The 25,134-nt window shown below is 49.5% G+C and overlaps 1 protein-coding gene across 3 annotated transcripts in view; it reads right to left on the minus strand.

The window, feature by feature from the left end:
• Positions 1 to 13,437, minus strand: part of ecel1 (endothelin converting enzyme-like 1) — a 28,334-nt gene extending 14,897 nt beyond the window's left edge. For 2 of the 3 annotated variants that reach the window (XM_078106809.1, XM_078106805.1), the window contains exons 1-6: positions 13,239 to 13,399; positions 6,630 to 7,812; positions 6,319 to 6,387; positions 5,663 to 5,773; positions 5,433 to 5,525; positions 4,575 to 4,699 (exon numbers count right to left, since the gene is read on the minus strand). In XM_078106809.1, the coding sequence (XP_077962935.1) occupies positions 4,575 to 4,699; positions 5,433 to 5,525; positions 5,663 to 5,773; positions 6,319 to 6,387; positions 6,630 to 7,517 (1,286 nt within the window). In that variant the 5' untranslated portion in view covers positions 7,518 to 7,812; positions 13,239 to 13,399. Of the gene's footprint in view, positions 1 to 4,574; positions 4,700 to 5,432; positions 5,526 to 5,662; positions 5,774 to 6,318; positions 6,388 to 6,629; positions 7,813 to 12,066; positions 12,187 to 13,238 lie in introns of all 3 variants that reach the window. The other variant, XM_078106808.1, reaches the window with a different exon arrangement.
• Positions 13,438 to 25,134: the final 11,697 nt, after the last annotated feature.

Here is a 25,134-nt window from a genome sequence, read left to right on the forward strand (position 1 = left end):
ACCCTCTGAGGAGCCTCTGAGGACCCTCTGAGGAGCCTCTGAGGACGTCAATCAGTGAGATGTTCTGCTGAGAGGCTTCCCGAAGGGACCCTGGTCCTCCACCACCGACAGCATCAACACTACATGAAGCTTCGTTGTGACTGATGATGAACCAGCGTCTAACGCCCCCCCCCACATGGTCCCGCTTGTACACGCTGGTGTTGGCTTTGTGCCGTAATGGATGGAGCAGCGGGTCTTAATCGCCGGAGCACCGGGCGAAGGCTCATTAGCCGGATGGGCTTTAATGGGGCTCGTTAGGAAGACGAAGAGACACGGTCCCCTCGCACGGCGTCCACACGTCACCACAGGTAACGACCCCGGGGGTAATGGAGGGGGGGGACTCCTCGATTACGAGCTTCACGTGGTCGTTTCGGAGGGACAGCGAGGGGAAGATATCGTCATCTATGAAAGAATAACAGTGAAAGAGAAAAAGAAAAACCAGGCAGGCGACCTCGTTTCTACTTGTTATTTCTGAGGCCTTTTAACGGTAGTACAGCTGTTAGTACAGTTAGTACTGAAACAAACCACAACCTTTTCCTTATCCAAATCGAATATTTCAAGATCTTATCCCAAAGTAACACATTATTTTAGGATATTTCCCTGAACGAGACTCAGGTGTCTCCTCTGAAAACAGAAGTTTATTTTGAAAAGCTGCAGGTTGACTTCTCCCTGAGATACAAAGTCGCCCGCTCGGCACTCAAACCTCGACTGCTGGAGTCGACCAGGTGACTTCACACCTGCTGAGTGTGTGTGTAGGACTCAGCGGAGGGGGGGGGGGGGGGGGGGGGGGGGGCGAACGCACAATGTCCACCGAAACGCACCGTGACAAACGCCTTCTGTCACCGGCCTTCAAACCGCCGAGGAGAAAGTAACACGCACCAAATGACTCGACACGCACACACACACACACACACACGCACACACACACTCAGTTGAGGGTGATGGAGTTAGCGGCGAGAGAAACGCTGGTGTTGTCATTGTGCGTTCCCTGCTCATCTGCCTAATGGGATGGGCTGTAGTCATCAAAGAGCGTAAGGACCACACACACTGACACACACACCCACACACAGACACACACACACACACACACATACAGACACACACTGGAGGCAGGGGGAAGAAAAGAGAAGATGGATGGAGGATGAGGAGGTGGAGGTGCGAGTGCTCCTGTCAGAAGACTTGTATGATGGGAACAACCACCAATGGGAGAACATGGGAGGGGAGGAGGTGGTGGACAGCGAGGAGGAGGAGGAGGTGGTGGACAGCGAGGAGGAGGAGGAGGAGGTGGACAATGAGGCGCAGGAGGAGGAGGCGGTGGAGGGGGGGGGGGGGATAATGAGGAGGGGGAGGTCGATAGACGCCCGTAAATTGAGATGGGGCCCGAGGGGGGGATGGAGTGCCACCGACGGATCGAGTTGTCAATGGCAACCTGAATGAAGACGGGAGAAGAGAAATGATGTGAGGAGGAGAAGGAAGAGAGGTGACGGGACAGGAGGAGGGTGGACACGGATGAGGAGAAATAGCTGGGGTTTTTTAACAGGAAGTAACGGAAAAAGAACAAAAACAGAAACGGGTGAAAGAGGACAAAGACAAAGCGCCATTGAGGTGGACAACAGAGGAAGCGGGAAGTGAAACAGAGAAGAATGGAGGAAGTTTCACCGCCCATCACGTCGTCCCAGAAGACGAAAGGGTCCGACAGCCTTTTGCGCCGCCGTCGCCTTTTCACCCCTCAGAGCGCAAAGCGTCGCCCTTCCTCCAAATTTAACAAGAATCTTTTTCTGCAAACCCGTTGAGGGACATTGAATTTTCCCGGAGATGATTGACCTCGAACGCATCAGTGAAATGTGAGCACTTTTCTTAAAAACACGACACAAAAAGGGATCAATCGCTGTGGTCTCATCGGGTCCGAGTGTCAAACTATGGAACGCCGGTTTATGTCCAAATACTTGGACAGTTTGGTGAAGGGAAAACGCCGAGTCACAGGGGACGAGTCCTCCGTCTCCGAGGCGGAACCAGACCCGCGAGGATGAAGCAGGTTTCACGTCAGAAACGACGAGAAGCGGCTCCATCACATCCGAGTCCCACGAGCGTCGATCACAGACTGTATTTGAGACGCAGTCACGACGTCGCTTTGAAGGCCCGTTGGCATGATTGGAATGCGGATTAGTGGCATAGAGAAGCCATAAACGTCGACCTGTCAGTCACAGTAAGCCCCGCCCTAAAGCGTCCATGCTGTATTAAAGAAACTCGTATGTTTTAATGATTAAATATCATTTGGACATTGTCATCATTGTGGTTCACTACTGTGTTTATTATTCCCAACTGTTGGACGTGTTTCAATCACCAAAGTGCCAAATGAGTTTAGATGTTTTTGAACCTCACGTTGGTGTTTTAAATCACTTAAAAACAAACATTATAATCTTGTGGGTCCAGGCGCATGTGTGAGTGTTTTTAATACATTATCATCTTAGCAGTAACCAATAAGTAACCAACAATGAAGAAGTTTAATCCACAACAACGTGGCTCTGAAAATAAGAAGTCCATTTAAACTTTTCGGGAGCAGCCGAGTGAAAGAAGAGAAGAGAAGACGGAACGTCAGACCACGAAGGGAAGAAGAGACTATGATTGGAAACCTGGAATCTATTTCTAAAGCCATCGGAGGGGATGGATGAGGAGACATCTCGAAGAGAAGGTTCCTGAACAAGGAGGGAGGAGACGGAGCATCACAGAGGAGAAGTGAACCCGAGCTGATGGACACGAGCAGCTTCCACAAAGGGGATTATAAATCCCTTAATTAAACCAGTCAACTGTATGCGCGTTGTGTTGTGTTTGAAAAATGTATTTCACGGCAAAATAAGAGCGGGAGAGCTGCAGGAGAGCAGATAGGGAGTAAACCCTCTTCACCACCACGGCGCTCAGGAACGAGCAGAGAGACGTTCACGCTGACGGGAGCGGAGCTACGATCTTATCCTGGGACGCGGCTGACGAAGTCAGCGCGGTAAGAATGAAGTGAAAAATGATCTCTAACGGATCCTGTAAAAGGTGCGAGAGGAAAGAAATAGGAGTAAAAATGCATTAAATGCACAAAAACAAACGCGATGTAAAATATTTACTTCTATAATATGTAGTGAAAAAGTAATGGCGAATAAATCATTAGGTTTGACATAAAAGGAGATAGCATGGTCACTAGCATGGCATGAAAACGCTCGGGTTATTAAAATGTCAAAGAAAAGGATAATATGTTTTTCTCAGCTCTTTGCAGAGCTGTGAAATGCGTCTTTAGGACAGTGGGTCAAATTAAAAAGTACAGTACGTCATTAAAACATCAAAGAAATCATTAAAAAGCTGTTGTACCGTTTTGAGATTAATATCAAAAATCATCTGCCCTTCGAAGGCAAAAGACCGACAAGTCAATTTAGCTGCAAACCAAAAACCTCACGTCACAGCACAGTAGGGAAAGAAAAGGTCAAAGTAATAGTGTATGTTGAAACAGTCACAGGGTAAACACGCAAAAATAATGATGTATGTTGGTAAAAAGTCACACCGGGGAAACCAGGTTGGAGACAGTCACGGCATTATGTTCATACACGGCAAAAACACGCTGATCTTCAGCTTCCAGTGATTCACACGCAAATCAAAACGCAGCCGAATTAAATCATCGCAGCTTGCAAATGTAATAAAAGTTACGCTCAAGGTAGAAGACGAGTTGCCTGTGTGCGTCTGCCTGTGTGCGTCTGTCTGTGTGCGTCTGTCTGTGTGCGTCTGTCTGTGTGCGTCTGTCTGTGTGCGTCTGCCTGTGTGCGTCTGCCTGTGTGCGTCTGCCTGTGTGCGTCTGTCTGTGTGCGTCTGTCTGTGTGCGTCTGCCTGTGTGCGTCTGTCTGTGTGCGTCTGCCTGTGTGCGTCTGTCTGTGTGCGTCTGTCTGTGTGCGTCTGTCTGTGTGCGTCTGTCTGTGTGCGTCTGTCTGTGTGCGTCTGCCTGTGTGCGTCTGTGTTCACAGCCCAGCGACCATTGGCGAGCTGTCAGCCGCCGTGACGCCCGGGAGGCCGCCGCCCTGGAGGCTGTCAACAACGAGACAGGGAAGGAAAGCGCGCGCGTTTCTGTGTGAGTGCGTTTGTGTGCGCGATTGTTCATCCGCGTGCGTCTTGTCTGCGTCTGCAGGCGGTGGATCGGTGTGGCTGTAGATCAATAATAATCAGCTGCAGAAGAATTGGAAGTTCACCGAACAGACTCACACACACGCGCACACACACGCGCACACACACGCACACACACGCGCACACACACACACACACACACACGCACACACAGCAGCCCTCAAAAAAACAATCCATACACCTGGTGACATTGCATCGTAGCCCAAAACTAAAGTGGCAGTCCTGAACCCAAGGAAACACACACACACACACACACACACACGCACACACGCACACAAAGAACCTCAAACAAAAGCGCTTACTCACGCTCAAAAAGTAGAGCGTGAAAAAAAAGCCCCCCGTCTAATTTAATTAATCCCCCCCCCCCCTTGTTCCCTTACCTCTTGGAGGTGGTCTTGATGATGTCAGAGACCTGCTGGATGTAGTCGGTGGCGAGCACCACGATCTCCTCGTCTTCTGAGAAGTTGTCGTAGAAGATTCGGTCCAGCAGGCGTTTCCAGTGAAGCTGAGAGGAGGAAGAATGGTTTTAGGTTTAGAGTCAGAATTATTATTAAAAATTTAAAAAAAAAACACTGAAAAGTTAAATACAAACTGAACAAAAAAAGCAAAACGTGATGTGTTTTAAATATCGACCCCATTGAACAGAATATATATATATATATATATATATATATATATATATATATATATATATATATATATAAATAAATATATATGTATATGTTTTTTTAATTGCAGAAAGTCAGCGAAGCCGTTCGTCTGGTTTCTCTCTCCTCTGATCTACTTCTTCTCTTCTCTTGTCTCTCGTCCTCCATCTTTATTTGTTTGTTTACAACAAGTAACCCCACATTCCCCCACCCCCACACACACTGCCTGCGTCTCCCCCGTGTCTCCCCCTCTCCTCCCTCCATCACTTCCAGCTCCCACTGATGTCTCCTCATCTCCTCTTTTCCTTTTTACTCCCTTTATTCATTCAACCTCCCCGACACACACGCACACACACGCACACGCACGCACACACACGCACACGCACACACACACACACACACACACACACACACACACACACACACTACTTAAAATGCTTAGTTGGAGTTCAAATCTTAACCCATCACGTCTGCTTCTACCCGAAATGCACGCTGCACTCACACAAAAGTGATGGGTTTGTGTGAGTGCAGCGTGTGTGCATGTGTGTGTGTGTGTGTGTGTGTGTGTGTGTGTGTGCGTGCAGCACTCACACTGGGAGCGATGCGCTGTAACTGCCGGAGGGTGACGCGGTTATACATGGTGCTGATGTCCTTTCTTTGGTCGTCATATTCTGACACAGTGATCTGGGGAGGAAGGAGATTTTTACACACACACACGCACACACACACACACACACACACACACACCCACACACAAGCACACACACGCACGCAGGCCCACGCATGCACGCACATGAACAAACGCGCGCTGATCAGCTCACATTGGCCAGACGCGTCTCCAGCTGTATGATCTCCTTGGACTTCTGCGTGGCGTTGTGAGCTCCCAGCATGCTCAGCAGGCGCTCCATCAGCGCTTTGTACGCCGCCAGGATCTGAGACGCACAACGACATCAGCGCTAACAGACGGGAGGACGGCAACGAGCGGTGACCGGAGGGGGGCGAGGAGGGGGAGGGGACATGTGGTCGAGTGGACGGGATAACAAAAGCACAGCGGGAGACAAGAGGGCAACAGGTGGATTGATAAGGAGAAGGACAGACGGAGGAGTGATGGAGGGGATGAGGGAGGGAGGGAGGAAGGGGGGGAGGAAGGGGTGTGGGTCGGGCATAGACTGTCTGCAGGAAGCAAAGTCACCCAGTGGTTTGTGGACTGATGTTATGAGGCCTTGAGTTCACCGTTTTAACCACCTTGTCCTTTTGCAACCAATCAACGGGGAGTGACCATATTTGGACTGAGGAAGCGTGAGAGACACCGGTATAGGTCTCTGGCAGAGACCTGTCAATCATAGTAAGCCCCGCCCTAACGCATACCCTGCTTTATGGTCTATTTGAGTCTAGATGTAAAGAAAGGTTGTGAGGAAAAAGGGGGAGAAAGAAGGTGGGGTGGCGTTGAAGAAGGTGGCAGGTGAAGCAGGTTCACCTTCAGACTGTCCTCGTCCTGTCCCAGGTAGAGGCTCCTCTCGGGCAGCGTCAGCCCCTCCTGATCGATCTGTGCACACACAGCAGGTATTAAGTCAACGCCACCGTCATTACCTGTGTATTAAGCATCAGATATTACTGAACTTTAATGTTTTTTGCTGTTTGGCGCAAATTCCTCTGTGAGAAATAAACGGAAGGATTTAGTATTGTTTCTACGGCGCTGCTCCTAAAAGCCACGCTGAGAGTGTCACGTGACTGCGTTTCATGAGGACCCTCCACCAGGCAACGCCGCCCCCCCCCGCCCCGTCTCACCCTGATGGCGTTCCTGGAGGAGTTTTTGTCGTCCACGTTGACGGTGAGGGAGAAGAAGACGGCGGTGCTGTAGACGCCCTGCGTCTTGTACAGGAGCTCGTTGAAGTCCGGCCTCTGCGGGGCGCCCTCCCGCTCCCACCCAGCCGCCCCCGGGGGAGCCCCCGCCAGGTCCCACCCCCCGCAGCCGTCTATCACCTCCGTCATGGGGTCGGAGCCCAGCCGGTCGATGTCCCGGATGTTCACGCAGGAGCGGTAGAACTCCTTGACCTTGCGCTCCGCCGAGTCCGCGCCGCCGCGCCGCACGGGCTCCAGCAGGAGGCGCTGCAGCTTCTCCTCGTTGTGCTCCCCGATGGCGGTGATGATGCCGTAGCTGAGCTTGTCCTCGGGGATGCCGTGGCGCCTCAGCCAGCCGCCGCAGGCGAAGGAGTAGAAGTCCTGGCAGGGCTGGATGGTGGGGTCGATGTTGGCCTGCACGAAGCGCGCCGCCCGCAGCAGCGTGCGCCGGCGCTGGCAGTCCTGCTGGCACTGCGGGTCCTGCTGCGCCTCCAACGAGATGTACTTGAGGGCCAGCATGCTGCCGAGGATGACGCACATGCCCGCCGCGAAGACCAGCGCCGAGAGGAGGCAGATCTCCCTCCGGCTCCACCGGGGAAGCCCCCGACCCAACCTCCCCCCGCCGCCGCCGATACCGCTCGGGTCTCGGTTTCGGCCGTTGGAGATTGTCCCACCGCGGCCGCCACCGCCGCCGCTGCGCACCGCGTGGCGGTCCAGGCTGCCCCCCAGGTGGAGGGTCATGCCGTTGCTGAGGATGTCGCTGCTGTAGCGACCGCCGTATTTCACCTCCTGGAACTCATCGTAGTGGGCAGTCAGTGAGTACGTCTTCTCCATGGCCGAGGGCCAAACCCCGGGAGGAGGGGCGGCGTGCGAGCCAACGGTCAAAGGGACGAACGGCGTTTTTCTGTGTTTAGTGCACGGCCATGATTTACTCCCACGGAGGCGAATAAGAAACGCTGAGGTGATGAACTCCCGCTGGGCCTCTTTAAGCAAAGTCCCCTTTATTCCTTCCAAATCAAAAGGCAGCAGAGCGAAGGCCTCTCAATGAGCTCGTGGAACCGCACAGGTCCTACTCCTCTTCATCCTCTTCCTCTCTGCAGCCTCCTCTCGCCAACCAGCTGCAGGTCACCTGTCGACAGAAACAGAAATGAGGGTGTGAGCCGCCCGAGAGAAAGACCGGATCCGTGATTACGAGCAGCAGATTGTTTGGGCATATTTTCACCCCCACTTTGTCTTGCTGTTTGTTTGGGGTGAGGGTGGTCCCACGGGTGTGCGGGGGATCGGGGCGGATGCTTTGGATGGACCAACGCAGAGCAGAGGAGCAGGGAGGGAGCGTCACCGTGCAGAGGTAGCAATCACCGCGACGCAAAAGCTTTTATCTTCACGCCAAGTGCAGGGAGGCTTTGTGTCTCACCAGGCTGGAGAAACACACACGGGCCTTCAGCTGATCTCCTGCAGCAATAACAAGCTCTCACGCTACAAGCAGAGGACGAAATATCACTCGCGTGATTTAAGTGTTTTAATTTAGACCCGCGATACACCGGATTTATGGCGGGGGATTTGCATTTTTGTCACGCCGCAAAAACAATTGGACAAACGCAGACAGGGAGGGTATTTTTCTTTGCTTCCGCTAATGCACTCGACATGACGCCTGGAGGCAATATACCACGAGCCTTCAGACGGAGAGATTATTTAGACGCTGCTAGTGTGAGTTTGTAAGCCCTTTATTTTGTGTGTGTGCGTGTTTTCAGACGCTGCACGCCGTGAACTCACTGAAAGCTGTGAAGGCGATCTACGAGAATTGATCCCTGTTATCTCCTCTGAGAATAGCAAACTTCAGCAGTGGTGTCTTTAACACCCCCCCCCCCTTATGGGAGTGCTGTATGTAGATAAGAACAGGAACAAAGACAGAAATAAGAGGTTTAGTGTTTAGCTTTCAGGTAGGTGGTGATGCGGTGGAGACAGAAGGGGTGTCCCCTCCTGCAGACAGTCTCTCTGGCAAAAAACACTGTGTTTGTGTACAAGTGCACAATTTATATTCAGTGTCAAAGCAAGAAGTGCTGAACCCTCTCATACCAAAGGTAGAAAAACAAAATCCAGACCCGACCTTTCCATGAAGCCGTGAGGGGCTAATTTTGGTCATCTGGTCATTTCTGGTCGGTGCTGCAGTGTTTCAGAAGGGTGATGAATCTTAAAAATAAACCATGCAAACGTCCATTGGCTCCCAGGCAACCGGGGGAGGGGGGGGGGGGCAAAGTAAACTACATGCATGTCATGGGCAGAACACACCAGCATCCAAATGACCTTTTACTGCACGGATCCATCTCAGAAGCATTCAGTTGAAACTGTCTGGAAAAGGGCAGGCACTCAGCAGGGGGTCTAATGCGCTGATTCGTTAGTCGATCTGCATCACTGTCTACTAAGGGCTGATCAATCAGTGGCTTATTGAATCAAAGCCTCACCAAAGCCGGTTGGGAGTAGAAACACGCTTCCCAAGCCACAGACGGCTGCGTGCCGCTCTTTGCCCTTCTTTCGATGACTAAAAAACCCTCCGGTCAGGCTGCTGCGTCATGCGCGTGTTCGTGTGTTGATTTGGATAAGAAAGAGACCTTCGCATGAAAGCTGTTGCTCAACCAGGAGATGTTCTGATCTGATAGAGGGTTTATAGGTTTGGGGACCAACGCTTTCAAGACTCAAGGTCAGTGATTTCACCGCCGCCATCTTCAGGGGTGTCACCACGTTGTTATTACAGCGGCCGATGAACAGAAGTGATTTGATTTGGGATGTGGGGGGGGAGCGACTCAGAGACAGCGTGCCCTGCTTTATGGCCTGTTTGACTCTAAATGGACCATCATTTACTAAATGAACATCACGCTGTGTTGAAGAAGACTTGAAACTAGAGACTGAGACATAAACTCATGTTTACAATGTTTACTGAGGGAATAAATCAAGAGAGAAGTAGAGTCATTTCCTCATAGACGTCTATGGGAGCAGAGGATTCGCCCCCTGCTGGTCACTACAGAGAAGTAGAGTCATTTCCTCATAGACGTCTATGGGAGCAGAGGAGTTGCCCCCTGCTGGTCACTACAGAGAAGTAGAGTCATTTCCCCATAGACGTCTATGGGAGCAGAGGATTCGCCCCCTGCTGGTCACTACAGAGAAGTAGAGTCATTTCCTCATAGACGTCTATGGGAGCAGAGGAGTCGCCCCCTGCTGGTCACTACAGAGAAGTAGAGTCATTTCCTCATAGACGTCTATGGGAGCAGAGGATTCGCCCCCTGCTGGTCACTACAGAGAAGTAGAGTCATTTCCTCATAGACGTCTATGGGAGCAGAGGAGTCGCCTCCTGCTGGTCACTACAGAGAAGTAGAGTCATTTCCTCATAGACGTCTATGGGAGCAGAGGAGTCGCCCCCTGCTGGTCACTACAGAGAAGTAGAGTCATTTCCTCATAGACGTCTATGGGAGCAGAGGAGTCGCCCCCTGCTGGTCACTAGAGAAAATGCGGCTTTGACACATGATGCCTTGGCCACACTTGGCGGTAGTGAAGGATCGCCGCCGGGCTCTGATACATTTCTGTCCTTCCCGGTACTGATTCCGTACCGATCCGATAGCGGTGCGTTAAAAACACACAATAATATCGCTGTTGTGTGTTTTTCCGGTTATCCTGTGCAGCGTGTGATCGCCGAGACAAATTGGAGGGAAGAATCGTATCCTAACTGAAGGCAACGTGACCAAGAGTCGGTAATTAGGATTTTATTATTTCAAATTGGAAGACCTAACTGTCCGTGAGTGGCGCTTTGAGCTTAACTTTTGCTCTGCCTCCATTTATTCTAATATCGCAGTGGACAACGATCGTGTGATCGGTGAAGTTTTCCAAGAGATCGCTCCCCGTTTAAAAAGGAACAGACTTGGGAAGATAGCAGGTATCTCCCGTCTTATCAGTGGTGTCCGTCTCCAGGCTGATCTCCAGCTCACCGCCGACAGGTACATGACGCCAGCTGATTTTCAGCACTGCCTGGTGCGTGAAGCGTGCTGCACACTGTAGAAGCAGCTCCTCTCGTCCAGCGGGGGGAACGAGAAGCAGCCGGTGACACGGCGGCGTCGGCCTTCGCTCTCCCCCGTATCGCCGGGCAGAGGAGGCGACTCGGCGTCTCGCAGCGGGCGAGAAGAGGTGTTTATCTGTGCCGCGTCTTTATCCATTCAGCTGATCATCCATCAGTCCTCTGCCTTGTTACACTCGCACACACACACACACACACACACGCACATATGCACACGCACACGCAGCAGCAACATGCCGTGTCCATGGTGCAGATTCCGGTCGGTGTGATCATTTCTTATCACGTGAATATTACTGGACTGCTGCTCAAAATGTAAATATCCTCTCCATGCAATGCCGCCCCCCCCCCCCCCCTCTCTTTCAAATGCAGGTGCACTTTCACATACGTCAGAACTCCTTAAGCATTATAATGAATTATGATGCACGCACGAACACACACACACACACACATGAGTGGACACCCAGCGTTGGCTAATGGATTGGATCTTGCGGGTACCATCGCAGGGAGGGAATGCGTGATGAATGGCTGTTTACCGAACATGACAGGGCTTAATATCTTAAGAGTTATATTAATACCGCTGCACACACACACACGCACACGCACATTAGAAACACACCCCTGGTGATGCATAGCGACTTGTCAGTTGTCGAGCATTTTCCATACGTCTTTCCAGACGCAGACAATCTGTAATTCACTCCAAGCAGGGGTTCTCAGGGTGTGGTCCGGGGACCTTCGGGGGCCCTGCAGGTGGCACCAAAGGGACAGAAAGTTCTATTGAATCCCAATGAGCCACAAAAGCCGCTTAACGCAGCTGACACCCACTGCTTAAGTTACAGTCATATTCCTGTTTTTCTTCTGTGAAGCCATTGGGGGGCCGGGGGGGGTTGGTGTGCGCTGATGGATTCAGTGGTGCCTCTGGTGACTGCCCCACTGGCGTAGATGCGTTCCCGTAAAGAACTGTCCGTGCTCCACGTACATGCACATCAACACGAAGCCGTGGGATTGGTCGATCGGAGGGCACATTCAAAGAGGCCGTATTTTATTTGTTTAAATATTTACTGTCAGGATAGTTTACTGTTACTGAATCAATAGGAAGAAAAAAAATGTCCGGCCTGTTGCCAAATACGACGCCTTCAGGAGGCCAAATACGTGCAGGACCTGATCGTCTTCTGATCTTCTCACAGTGTTTGTTGACCGTCGCTTTGCACACAGACTTCACTTTAACATAAATTCATGCAGAGAAAACTGATTTCATTTTCTTCCTCCACTGCAGTTTGTGACAACGTTTGCTGGTGGCCAAGAAGTAACTTATTACGTCACCTGAAAGCCTCCTGGGTTTATATGCCCCCCCCTCCAGCCTTATCGCCGTCGCCAGAGGCTGCAGTAGAGTGCATGGGAGCCGTGTACACCAGGAGATGCTGCTTTAGAGCGGAGACACTTCTGTGGACCCAAAGAAACCTTCTATTGTTGCCTGAGTGCCAGATTATCACGCACAATGGCTTCTTCAATTCCATTTTATTATTAAAGCACAAGAGTTTGACTCACTTAGGACTTACTCTCTCACACACATACACACACACACACACACACACACACACACACACACACACACACACACACACACACACACACACACACACACACACACACACACACACACACGCACACACACACACACACCACTGACATTGCTCTCTTTAATGACTGCCTTCTCTCAGCAGCCTCTGCCAAACTACAACCAAATCATTGGGATATTTACCACTTTAACCTCCAGCTGTTTGTATCTCTCTGTCCTTAAATCCTTTAAATAACCAACCGCGCTGCGCGTTACGCGCTGTGCCAACTGATGCATCATGTTGTATAAATGTTTACGTATTGGGTCTTAATATTTATCTTCCAACAACAAGATTACATTAATTCAAAAGTATTCATTTTAGAACGAAGTTCCGTGTGAGGGGTAAAAGCTTTTTATATTAATAGACTTTCATCAGAGGGCTCATGAAGAGAGAGAGAGAGACGGTTTTAAACTTTTAGGGTGATGCACGAGCTCGTGATGCGTAAGGACGCAGACCGAAGTCCTTCTGGTTTGCAAAATATACACATTTATATATACGAGCCAATTATATTTAGTTTTTGCCTAAATGTAATTTATTACATGATTTAGTGTCGAATCATCACCGACAAGCTTAATAGAAACTTCCACATTAAATAATCTCACAAACATCCGCGCGGTTTCTCTTCATCCTTCTGTCAAATGTACAGTTAATCCCATGTAATCGCTTTTTCCTCTTTTAGTGGGAACTGTCCAACAGGCGCGTCTCATTACGGACCAGAAGGAACTTGACGACGTGACTCCCAAGTCAATTTATTGCTGCTTCGCGTCCTGCATTTAAAAAAGCAAACGGGATCACGCGCGCGTTTAGTCTGAGAGCCCCGTGCGCTTCTCTCAGAGGTCCGGGGAGCCGGACGGAACTTGTTCAAAGAGCCCAAACCTGTGGCGAGCAGACTGAGAAGATCCTCCGGATGGAGACGCGAGAAGCTCCTCCGCTCCCAGGCGGCAGGTAGCCGGAGATCTGCAGCTCCCACCGGGTTTATCCTGCGCGCCCTCCGGAGGTCCGCGCGCACCGGGATCCGCACCGCGTAATGCCGCCGCGCGAGCTCCAGCCTCCGGTGTATGGAGGGGGGAGAGAGAGAGAGGGAGGGAGGGGGAGAGAGAGAGAGAGAGAGAGAGAGAGGGAGGAGGGGTCCTTCGAGAACAAGGGAAGGGACACGCGCGCGCACACACAGCCACACATTTCAAACAGATGTTAATCCTCGTCCACTGCCTGGAATGAACAAATAACACATTATTCTCTTTTGTCGTTATTCATTTTTTTAATTGGTATTTGTGACAGTGAAAAAGAAGCAAAATGCACATTTCATAAAAATCATCAAACGTTTGTTCGTGCAAATACTTTGTTTGTCATGTTGTTTTTTAGAAGAAGATTGACTTAAAGGAAATAAAGAAAATGTGGCATCCAAACATCCTCAGCGGATAAAGACAAACCTCCCATGAAAGCCTTAATAATCCATATACCGTATTAATAAATCTATACTGGATCCGTTTCCTCACATACTGTATGATATTAGTTTTCTCCATGAGATGAATGAAGAGGCCCAGCTGCTCAGAGAGAACATCAACCGCTTCCTAAATGAATGAGTCCATTCCACTGATTGATATTGTTGGGTTGAGAACATTTTACGATTCCACCAAATCGAGAAAAAAAAAACGTCTATTTCGTAATAAATCTTCAGCGGAAACATTCATCTCCATGTAGCCCGCGAGTCGCACAAACCGAATTAATCAAAGCGAAAGGTCGACTAAATAATATTATGCAAATTAGTCTGGTAACTAACTGACCAATTGCATTACCCTGAGTACAGAGAGGGAAGAGCTGACAGGGGGGGGGTATATATCATTTCTAAACCCTTTTGTTTGGTGTGGGGGGGGGGGGGGGGGTCTGTAGGCCCATAATCCGGCCTACGGACCTGGAATCATAACGAGCGCCCCAGCAGGCCGGAGAGGAGGGGGACCAGATGAGCTGCAGATCGATGTGGCGAGTCTAAAGGGGGGGGCGCCGTTCGGGTCCCTTGGCTCGTTGGTTCCACCTCGTTTTTTTTAAGGTGTTATTTACGCACCTGCTGCCACGGAGACCGACAAAGGAAACTCGCTCTCTCATCTTTGCTCTGGCTGTCTCTCTCTCTCTCTCTCTCTCACACACACACACACACACACACACACACCTGCGTGAACAACTTCCTCTGGATGATAATCGGAAGGAGTTGCAGACCGACGGCCTCCTGCAGTTTAAAGCTGCATTCTCTCGGCTGCCCACCAGGAGGCGCCTCCTCCGGGCTGTAGAAGTCAGTGAGATAATGACTCTCGCCTATGTTGAGTCTTTTCAGAGCGTCTAAAAATGGTCTCTTTGGCCTGGTTCACTTACATCCATCAGAGTCCCAGGAGCAGCTGACATCCCACCGGAAGCTGAGACGATGTCTCAGTGACATCTGGGGCTTCTTCTTGGGGCAGATTGTGAAGCGCTCTGAGGCCAGTTTGTGATGTTGGGGCGTACAAAGTAAAAAGAACTGAACTGTAAAAGAGGGCTGATTCCTCCTGATCACACGAGCCAGTGTGTGAGTGGTGCAGCGCCTTCCCCCGGGGGTGGAGGGGTTGAGGGGGTGGGGGGGGGATGTAATAGAATAAAAGAGGTGGCCTCCAGGTAGCTGGTGGGCTTCGTCCGGCTGAAGATGGATGGAGGTGGTTCCCCTGAAAGGTGGAACAACTTCGATAAGAGGAGAATGGAGGAGGACGAGGGGGATGTTTTTTCCGGCTGTCTGCTCAGCGCCTGAGCCTGACCCCGCCCCCACGCACCCCCCCCCCCCCCCCCGCCGCCCCCTCCATCTTCCACTCAGACAGACTAATGGGGAACTGGGAGCGCCATTTATATTCCTAAACCCCCCACCATGCACCCTACCTCAGGTGTCTACTTCTACACCCCCCATAGATGTGTGTGTGTGTGTGTGTGTGTGTGTGTGGGGGGGGGGGGGCTCTTCTGTGAGTTTTATGTGAGTTGTAGTTTCAGGAAAAAAGACTCAAGATTTACCAACATTTAATATTACAACCATAGACTTTATAGAAGAAGTAGAGTTGACGGCACCAGTTGGTTTGTGGACTCATGTTTTGAAGATTTGAATTTAAAACAAACAGCGAAAAGTGAAGACTGCGTGTACAGCAACCTGTCAATCAGTGTGTAGTCCCGCCCTAAATCATCTCCTGCTCTATGGCCTGTTTGACTCTAGATGGACCATAATTTACTCAATGAACATGACGTGGGATTGAAGAAGACTTGAAACTAGAGACCGATTCCACAAACGCATGATTACAATGTTTACTGAGGGAATAAATCCAGAGAGAAGTAGAGTCATTTCCTCATAGACGTCTATGGGAGCAGAGGAGTCGCCCCCTGCTGGTCACTACACAGAATGCAGCTTTAACACACAAAGCATCAACGTCATCGAGGTTGCTGGCTGATTAAAACATCTTTATAATTATTAATATTATGAGTGTGTTTTTTTCACTTCAATCTTTATATTGACCTGAAGAACAAACATTTCCTGAACCAAAATGTCTCCTGTGAAGAGAAACGTTTATTCTCCAGAAGGTTTCCTTCAGTTCGTCCAACGCGAAATGCAGTTTGAAAGAAATCGTCATGTTCCAGAATAGCAGAGAATTCCTTCTTAATTTCGATTACAAGAAGCTTCTTTGTGGCGACAGAACCTTTTGAACACACTGATTTGGTTTCTGATTTAATTAACTTGAACTCGACTCTAAATATCCGCGCGCGAGTCCGTGCCAGAGAACCGAGCCAAACGTCTGAGGCGTCTTCGTGACTGACAAAAAAATGAAATTACCCATAATGAAGATGGACAAGAAGTTGGCTCTCGTTTTCTCCGCCTACCCGCCTTTCTTCTTCGTGGCGTCTTTCTTTGTCGTCGTGCGTAATCTTTTCCTTCCAGGCCCCCCCCAGCAGCGTGGGTCCAATCAATTTTTCCCGTCAAATGCGGGAAAAAGCAGATTTCTGGCGGATGTCAGTGTCTTTGATGCGTTTAATCAAGCAGAAGCGCCTCACGCTCAGAATGCTGCGTACCATCAACCGAGGAATCGACGTCTGCAAGTTTTCCGCCGGAGAAACTCTCAAACCCTCGAGGTAACTTTTGCTAAAATTTTGCAAACTCGTTTGCAAAAAAGTCCATGTTGATTCCCTCGAGGATCTCTGAGAAATCCTTGAACCCCAATTTGACCGCCCGCCATAAACAAGCCGCAAAAAAAACAAGAACGCCAAAACAACACGCCGGCGCCGGTCCCACGAGCCACAGCTGCTGTGTTCAATAATTGCTTGATTAACAGTTTTTCCGAGAGACTCGAACACTTCTGAACGTTGTCGTCTGCAAAAAGCTACAAGCTACAAGCTACACGCGCACACACACACACACACACACACACACACACACACACACACACACACACACAGTGTGGTGCATTGTTTTTTCTGCATTTCTGACGGATAAAAAGCGCCACAAACTGCCGCTAAGTAAAAGCCTTTCCTCTGAGGGTTTCCTTGTATAAAGCTAATATAAACCCCCCCCCCCCCCCCCCCCCCGAGTCCATTTTCTGTCGTCTTTTCTAGTTCTTTAGTCTCAAGTGTCAGAAACCCCATTACAGTAATTAAGCCCGTGGACCTTAGAGCTCTCCTTCAAACATGCGGGGAAAGGGAGGGACACACGTGGGGGGGGGCTCTAAACATACCAAGTTAGAGGAAAACGGATGTTTGTATTGAGAAGACTTTTTAACAACGGTACCATTGAATCCTTAAACAAATGAGAAGTGACTTATGTTTGTGACATTTGCAACCTGTCACTCACACGTTGACCCAAAGCGGCCTGAAGGGAACGCGGAACCGCTCGGGAAACCGCCCGAAGTCTGAGACGGGGCGCAGAGGAGGGCAGTGTCTCCATGACGAGAGGCTGGCGCCGGAGGCTGGAGGGAGGACCGGGGGGGGGGCCGGAGCCGTCCTCCTGCATTAATATTCTGAGCTCATAGTTAGCTGAAAACCTCCTTCTCCCCCCGTGTTCTTCAGAGGGTGATGTCATCGCTTTATGGATCTTTTGGTCAGATGCCACCGTCGCTTTCATCTCCGTCACTGTCACACACACACACACACACACACACGCACACACACTTAGCCCCTCAGCGACCTACATCTTAATGCACATTTGCTGTAAAGGACACAAATATATCTGTATGATTGGACGGGTGGAGTCGTCGGAGTGGAGTGGTCACCCGGCTGCAGAGGGATCGCTCGGATCCACTCAAGCAGGAGGAGCTTTACGGCTTGTTTAGGTTGGCCAACCGCGCCACTTAGGACCCCGGTGGAGGGGCGTGCTCCATTTTAATATAGCAGAGTGGTTCCAACGAGAGGTGGTGGGGGGGGGGACGGAGCCGTAAATCGTTTCCAATCAGTGTGAGTTCGTGCTTGGGGGCAGAGGCTGGGTTTGTGTTTGTGTGGGTTTGTTTTGAATCAGGAGAAGAACGTTGCCAAAGGCGCCCGCCGCCGAGGTTTCACATTAATTACCGAGCAGACCACCGAGAGAGGTGCCAGCTTCAGCCCACGCCTGAAAGGAGGAACGCTGAATGGAGGCGCACGGGAGCATCAAGCTGTGTTGGGGCGAAAGTCAACCAACAACTCATTCATGTCGGCTGGAAAAAATGCCCCCCCCCCCCTCCGCATTCGGTGCAGGCTGTCGGACAGGGAGGTGCGGGGATGACCTGATCTTTGCAGGCCGCCGGGGAAGGGGGGACGTTTCACCAATTCACCCGACTCGCGTGAGGTTTTACGGCTCCCGCTGAAGTTCTGCGGAGAGAAATTCAGTCCGTCGTCTGAACAGAAACCGATGGGTCGAGCACCGTTAGCCGCTAGCTGCTGGTGGGAGTAGTCTAGTCACTGGTCACCAGCGTATGGCGATGTCACGCATCGGTTTGTGGACAGTCGTCATGGAGTTCTCGCGGTCGCCATCTTGTGTTTTTGCAGCCAGCGAACGGACGTCGCCATAGTTGGAATGCGGAGGCCCCGGAGACCTGCCCCCTGATGGCCGATAGACAGATTGCATGTTTAAGACACTTTCACAATGGCTTTTTAAAAAATAAGTCAGCATTTAAAACATAAATTAATAAGAGGCGAGGAACACTAAGTAAGAGGAAGTAGCCGCGGCGCTCTGCTACACTATCGGCCGTTCGATTGATCACGGAGGTCATCTGAAAGTCGATCTCCCCGTCTCTCTCTCTCTCTCTGCCACCCAAGTGTGACCCCCCCCCCTTCCCACCCACCAGAATTACAGCACAAGGCAATTAAAGCCAGCGACTCAGTGTTCCGGGCTCGTAACTTCTAACTCGCCATAATTAAAAGTGTCGCGGCGGATGGGTCGGTGTTTTGTGACGGGCGCGGGGGATGATTGATTGACGGATGGAAGGTGGGCGGCGGAGGCGGGGGGGGGGGGCAGAAGTCAGGGCCTTGAGTGTGATTGGAAAGAGGGACGTGGAGGCGGAGCAAAGAGGGGAGGAATAGTGTGTGTGTGAGTGAACACGTGGGTGTCTAACATGTGGACCCCGGGGAATCACTAACGAGATGACCGGGGCGAACTAATTGTGTCTGTTGTGTTCTCTTGTACAATCAATCAATTACCACAGACTGCAGGGCAACAGGAGAGTGTGTGTGTGTGTGTGTGTGTGTGTGTGTGTGTGTTTATTTATCAACGTCACTATCGGAACGCGCAGCTGAGAATCACAACGCGTCGTACTTGAACACTAAGATGCATCTGATGGGGAATACGGGGAAATATTGTGTAGTTTACAGGAATCAGGAAACATGTATTGCCATAATGTGTCAGACATACAAGGAATTTGACTTGCCAGTTGTTGCGTAACAGCATGACAGTACGACAATGGACGACACGACAACATTGCAAGAGGAATAAAATAAAAATATAATGCTCTGGGTTAGTAATATAATATATTTATAATATAAATACTCTTGGAATGGACAATAAACAACACAATTTATTAAATGAAAGTTACAGCAGTTCCAACGTCGAAGGTGGAATCCCCTTAAACGCTGTTGATTGCCATGAATTTTAGACGTTTAGGTTTAGGTTATTAAACTGATTTAAATTGCTCTCATATTGAATCAAACAACCGAAATGATCCCATTTGGAGCGTCTGTTCCAACAGGTGAGGAAGCGCAGATGCACGAACGATGACGTTCACAAAAACACGACTGCGCATCGCTTTCATTATATTGGCATGTTGAGTGTACGGCCTTCATATCCCATCTTAATGTTCCTGCAGGCTTTATGGCTGTTTTTCAGAAGACAATGGGACACACACACACACACAGACACACACACACGCACACACAGACACACACAATGGAACAAGAGGCCGTATGATACAAAAGAAAATCCTGAAGGAGGAGAACAGTTACAGCCCCTTCTGCATTCTCCCTTCGGCCCCTATCCTTCCGTCCTTCCGTCCTTCCTCCTTTGCTCCCCCCTCGTCCCTCCTGGGTTGCCCTTTTTCTAATATATACATATATATAATATATATATATATATATAATCATTGACGCCCAATAAAAGAGTGTGAAATGAAAACATAATTGAGTTTTAATTTGTCGGCGGAGCTCCAGCCGGCCGGCTCACAAAAGGAGCTCCGGCCGGAATCGCCGCTCGCCGCCTCATTAAGGGATGAAGAGGAGGAAGAGGAGGAAGAGGAGGAAGAGGAGGAAGACGAGAAGCTGCTGCCAGCGGAGGAATGCCTCTCACGGTGTGTGTGTGTGCGGGTCGTCGGTTTTGTTGGCTCTGAGGAAGACTCCGCTGAGCTCAGCTGCAGGACGAAGTTGGCTCGGAGCCTCTAAACAAGTGTTCAAGCGGAGAGCTCAAGTGCCCTTAAGTAGCTCCTTATCACCACCTCGAGTACACATGTGTGTGTGTGTGTTTCCTCTCTGGCTCGTGGCTTTACAAGCCTCGAGCTTCTTAAAGAGACCAGCGGGACGAGAGGAGGAACCAGAGCGAGGGCTTAACCTTCTCTGCCCCCCCCCCCACGCCTCCTCTCAGTCCTCGCATCGCACACGGCTAAGCAGAAGGAAAGCGGGTGTCTCAGAAGTTCTCAGTGCGTCAGTTCAGCCGACAGAGTTCGGAGTTGAAGTTCTGTTCATCTTGGGTTTCTTCAGCTCCGGTTCCATCGATCAGAGAGACAATTTACCTTTTGCGTGAGTGATTATATCCCACTGCGTTGTTGGAGACCACTTCATTTGTAGATGTTCCACACTATCACGTATGGGCAAAAGACCCTGCAGAAGATAAAATGAATGCATGAAATGAAGCGAAAGCAGCAATGGACCTTATTGACTGAGGTGATCACATATCAGGCCACTTTACAACAAATGTTATGTCAGATGCAACTCTTCCTGTAGCTCCTCTTTGGTCTCCACCAACTGCTGAGAATTATATGTTGCTGCAAATGATCGTCGTTCCCTGTTCACAACCACCCAAAATAGAAATAAAATCCAAAAGCCTTTTTGTAAACAAAAACAAAAGATCTTTGGTTTGTGACTTGGAAACAGTGTTTTGATCTCAGCTCATTACCTGTGCACAACTTTAAACCATCTAATGTCAACTTCATCCTAATACTACATCATCTGTGAGCTCATTCATAAAAAGTTCACTAAAGTTAAATCAACTTTATAAACTGTTGAATTTCTTCGGATTGTGTGACATCAGAGTCTCAAACGACGTTCATGCTAATCTGTTTTTTTAGCTTCTTCGTCAACCCACAGCGTGGCTCTTCTTCCACGCAGCTTCTTCATTTCTCATTATCTGGCCTTTCTGGAGGAGGGAAACAGTGCAGCGATGAGTCTGGCTTATTAAAGACCAAAGATTCCTGCGTCATGGATCATCCTCGCTGCAGACATTTCTGCATGTTATTAAACGCCATGTTAGAGTTAGTCGTTTCATCGAGGTATCAGATTAGTTTTTAGTGCGTGCTGGAATGACTGAATGGAATGCAACCATTACTAATTGGATATCATGTCTTTTTGACTAATATAACAACTTTTAAGAAACTTGTAGAAACAAGCAATATACATAATTTTCTATTTTTTTCATTACATTGTGAAGGCCCTTTGTATCACATTTCCATTTATGTAGTAGAACAGCATGGAGAAAACTACTAACGGTTATGATGATGATAATAACGCATTCAGGGAAATTTCACTGCAGCAATGAACTGTTACAAAAATGTTTGAAAATGACCAAATACATCAGCAAATAACTATTACCTTTAAGATATAGTAGTTCATTCACTAAATGACCATCATGCTGTGATGAAGAAGACTTGAAACTAGAGATTGACACCATAAACTCATGTTTACAATGTTTACTGAGGGAATAAATCAAGAGAGAAGTAGAGTCATTTCCTCATAGACGTCTATGGGAGCAGAGGAGTCGCCCCCTGCTGGTCACTACAGAGAAGTAGAGTCATTTCCTCATAGACGTCTATGGGAGCAGAGGAGTCGCCCCCTGCTGGTCACTACAGAGAAGTAGAGTCATTTCCTCATAGACGTCTATGGGAGCAGAGGAGTCGCCCCCTGCTGGTCACTACAGAGAAGTAGAGTCATTTCCTCATAGACGTCTATGGGAGCAGAGGAGTCGCCCCCTGCTGGTCACTACAGAGAAGTAGAGTCATTTCCTCATAGACGTCTATGGGAGAAGTGGAGTCGCCCCCTGCTGGTCACTACAGAGAAGTAGAGTCATTTCCTCATAGACGTCTATGGGAGCAGAGGAGTCGCCCCCTGCTGGTCACTACAGAGAAGTAGAGTCATTTCCTCATAGACGTCTATGGGAGCAGAGGAGTCGCCCCCTGCTGGTCACTACACAGAAGTAGAGTCATTTCCTCATAGACGTCTATGGGAGCAGAGGAGTCGCCCCCTGCTGGTCACTACAGAGAAGTAGAGTCATTTCCTCATAGACGTCTATGGGAGCAGAGGAGTCGCCCCCTGCTGGTCACTACAGAGAAGTAGAGTCATTTCCTCATAGACGTCTATGGGAGCAGAGGAGTCGCCCCCTGCTGGTCACTACACAGAAGTAGAGTAATTTCCTCATAGACGTCTATGGGAGCAGAGGAGTCGCCCCCTGCTGGTCACTACAGAGAAGTAGAGTCATTTCCTCATAGACGTCTATGGGAGCAGAGGAGTCGCCCCCTGCTGGTCACTACAGAGAAGTAGAGTCATTTCCTCATAGACGTCTATGGGAGCAGAGGAGTCGCCCCCTGCTGGTCACCACACAGAATGCATCTGAATAAACATCCTCGTTTCGTTCATTCGGCGTAGTTGGAGGTTGACTCTGGGTTTGCACCGTTAGCAGACAGCCTCCCTGAGGTGACAATAGGAACATCTTCAGTTTTGTATTGAGCAGCTTTTCCGGATCCTTCCCTCATTCACTTCGCTACAAAACAACACAATGCAGTCCTGCGTTTGTTTTCTTAATTTAAACTACAAAATAAAGGTTGTCGGTGCACATGAGTACCTTGTCGCCTCCGTGTTCTAATTCACGGCTTTGACATGTAATGCTTTTGTTGTCCCATGACGGGGGGGTTGAAGCTGGTCAAACAAAAAACAGTAAAAAACAGATGATGTGCTTGTAAAAAACCCTAAAGACTCTTTATCTCAAAAAAACAGATTTACCAACCTAGACCCCCCCTCCCCGAAACCCCCCTCGCTGCTTTTATGAATAAGCTTTCGTTGGTTCAGCACAAGCGCAACTAACCGCGCACGTTGCAGTGTCCATGGCAACCTACCTGGCTTTGCTGCCACGTTCTCTGCTGAATGGGGGTCCTGCTGCCAGCGTCAGTGGATGCGGGACGCGGCGTGAAGGGAGGGCCGGCGGCGGCGCCACGCCAACAGATAAGAGCGGGAAAAGGGAGCGAGAACAACGCCGATGGTATCACACAGAGATATGAGGGCCAATGATCCCCATCGGCTCCATTTACTTCCATTTGTTTGAGGGAGAACGCGTGGAAAGAGTTCTGAATCACCAGAAGAACCAACGATCCTCCGTCCTCTCACCTGTCCGATCTACACCCCTATTTCCTCCACCTCAGGCTGAGTGGAGTCGTTCAGGATTGTAACCTCTGAAGATCATAAACACCAGTTTCCTTTGACATCAGACTGATGAAGCAGCAGCTGAGCCCACGTTACATTGCTGATGAGGACGATACATTGTAACTGTAGATGTGTGCGTGTTATCTGATGACACAGCCACGTAGTGAGGACCCCCCCCCCCCTTCCCGACGGGCACAAGGTGACGTCTGCTCAAGTCACGTGCTCGTGGTTCGATGGCTTTCGCTGAAGGTTGGAGCGGCGGTGAGGCCGATCCTCAGGAGATGAATGCAAGTCAATGTAATATCCACAAAGAGTCATGAAACAGGACTTTCTGTGTTTGTCTTTGATTCCTCACTCTGTGCTTTTATGATGTGAAACATTCTGTCTTTTCTCCCCCCCCCCCACCCTTCCTCTCCACACACACACAAAACATCAAAGTGAGACGGTCTGGTTAAAAGAAACCAGCGGTTTGGTCGTACTCGCATGTGTGTTTTGCCTGTAAATCAGATTGATTGCAGCTGTAATTAAATTGTCTGTGCCCCCCCCCCCCCTGCCCTTTACTCTCTGTGTGTCTGTCTTTGTTCTGGTAAGTAGGAGGTAATCATGCTGCTGGTGGGTCGCTCTCAGAGTTCTTCCCCCCCGACAGAATCCCTTGAACTGAACATCTGAGCAGTTCGTCATGACGTTGCGTTACTCAACTTCGCTTCCGGTTCGACTCCCATCAGCAACGCAACAGAGCAGTCGAACACTAGATGATGAAAATAACCGTTAACAACCGTTGACAGTTATGAGACGAGTAACTAGCTGCTTCTTTCCGACGTGTGGAAAATCACTTTAAAGAAAAACACGATTCAACGGGTTTCTGTGACAGCCGACGAAAAAGTCTGATTAAAAGTGACTGAAGATGGGATGTTTCTTTAGCACATAGTTCACGACAAACACATCAACTTTACTTCTCGTTTCATGCGAACAACATGTTCCTTGTTGAAAGAGAGTTTATCCATCCAGCTTTATTTGTTAGTGGGATCAATGTATTATTAGTCTGGTGACTTGGCCCTTTGTAAAATACATATATATCTTTAAAAACAGATAATGATAAGCTTCATGTTTGTTTGTTTGCAGCACCTCAGGTTTGAGACAAATACATTTATTCTGCTTCATCACTAGAAGAAAAACCGGGTTCCCATCCCTCTATTCCTGTTCATTTGGATGCTTTTAATTGACAGGATAGCAACTTAATACCTCGTCATCCTCTCATGCGGCCCAATCCCCACAGAGGGGCAGGGAGGACTTGGAGGAAAGAAGTCTCAGCAGATGGGCCTCCAAAGCTCCATTTTCATTTTTCATTTCTTTATTAAAGAGCGAAGGATTGGCTCCATTATCACAGCTGGCGCCTGAAGTTGGCATTTGTGAGATCGACACTGTGATGTGAATTTTATTATTCCCTGTAATGAGCTGACAGTTATTGCATTTGTTGTGCTTTAATTACGCCGGATTGGAATTGCCTTTTTGATTCGGAGGAGCAACATTCAAGACTCCTTTTCTCACTTCGCTAATCCCCCACCAACTTATGGAACTCCTCCCCTGTGCCAGTGCAGAAAGATGCGTTTACTAGCCTAACTAGCCTAACAAGCTA

Source organism: Gasterosteus aculeatus, chromosome 1, assembly GCF_964276395.1.
Source record: "Gasterosteus aculeatus chromosome 1, fGasAcu3.hap1.1, whole genome shotgun sequence".
Taxonomy (NCBI): Eukaryota; Metazoa; Chordata; class Actinopteri; order Perciformes; family Gasterosteidae; genus Gasterosteus; species Gasterosteus aculeatus.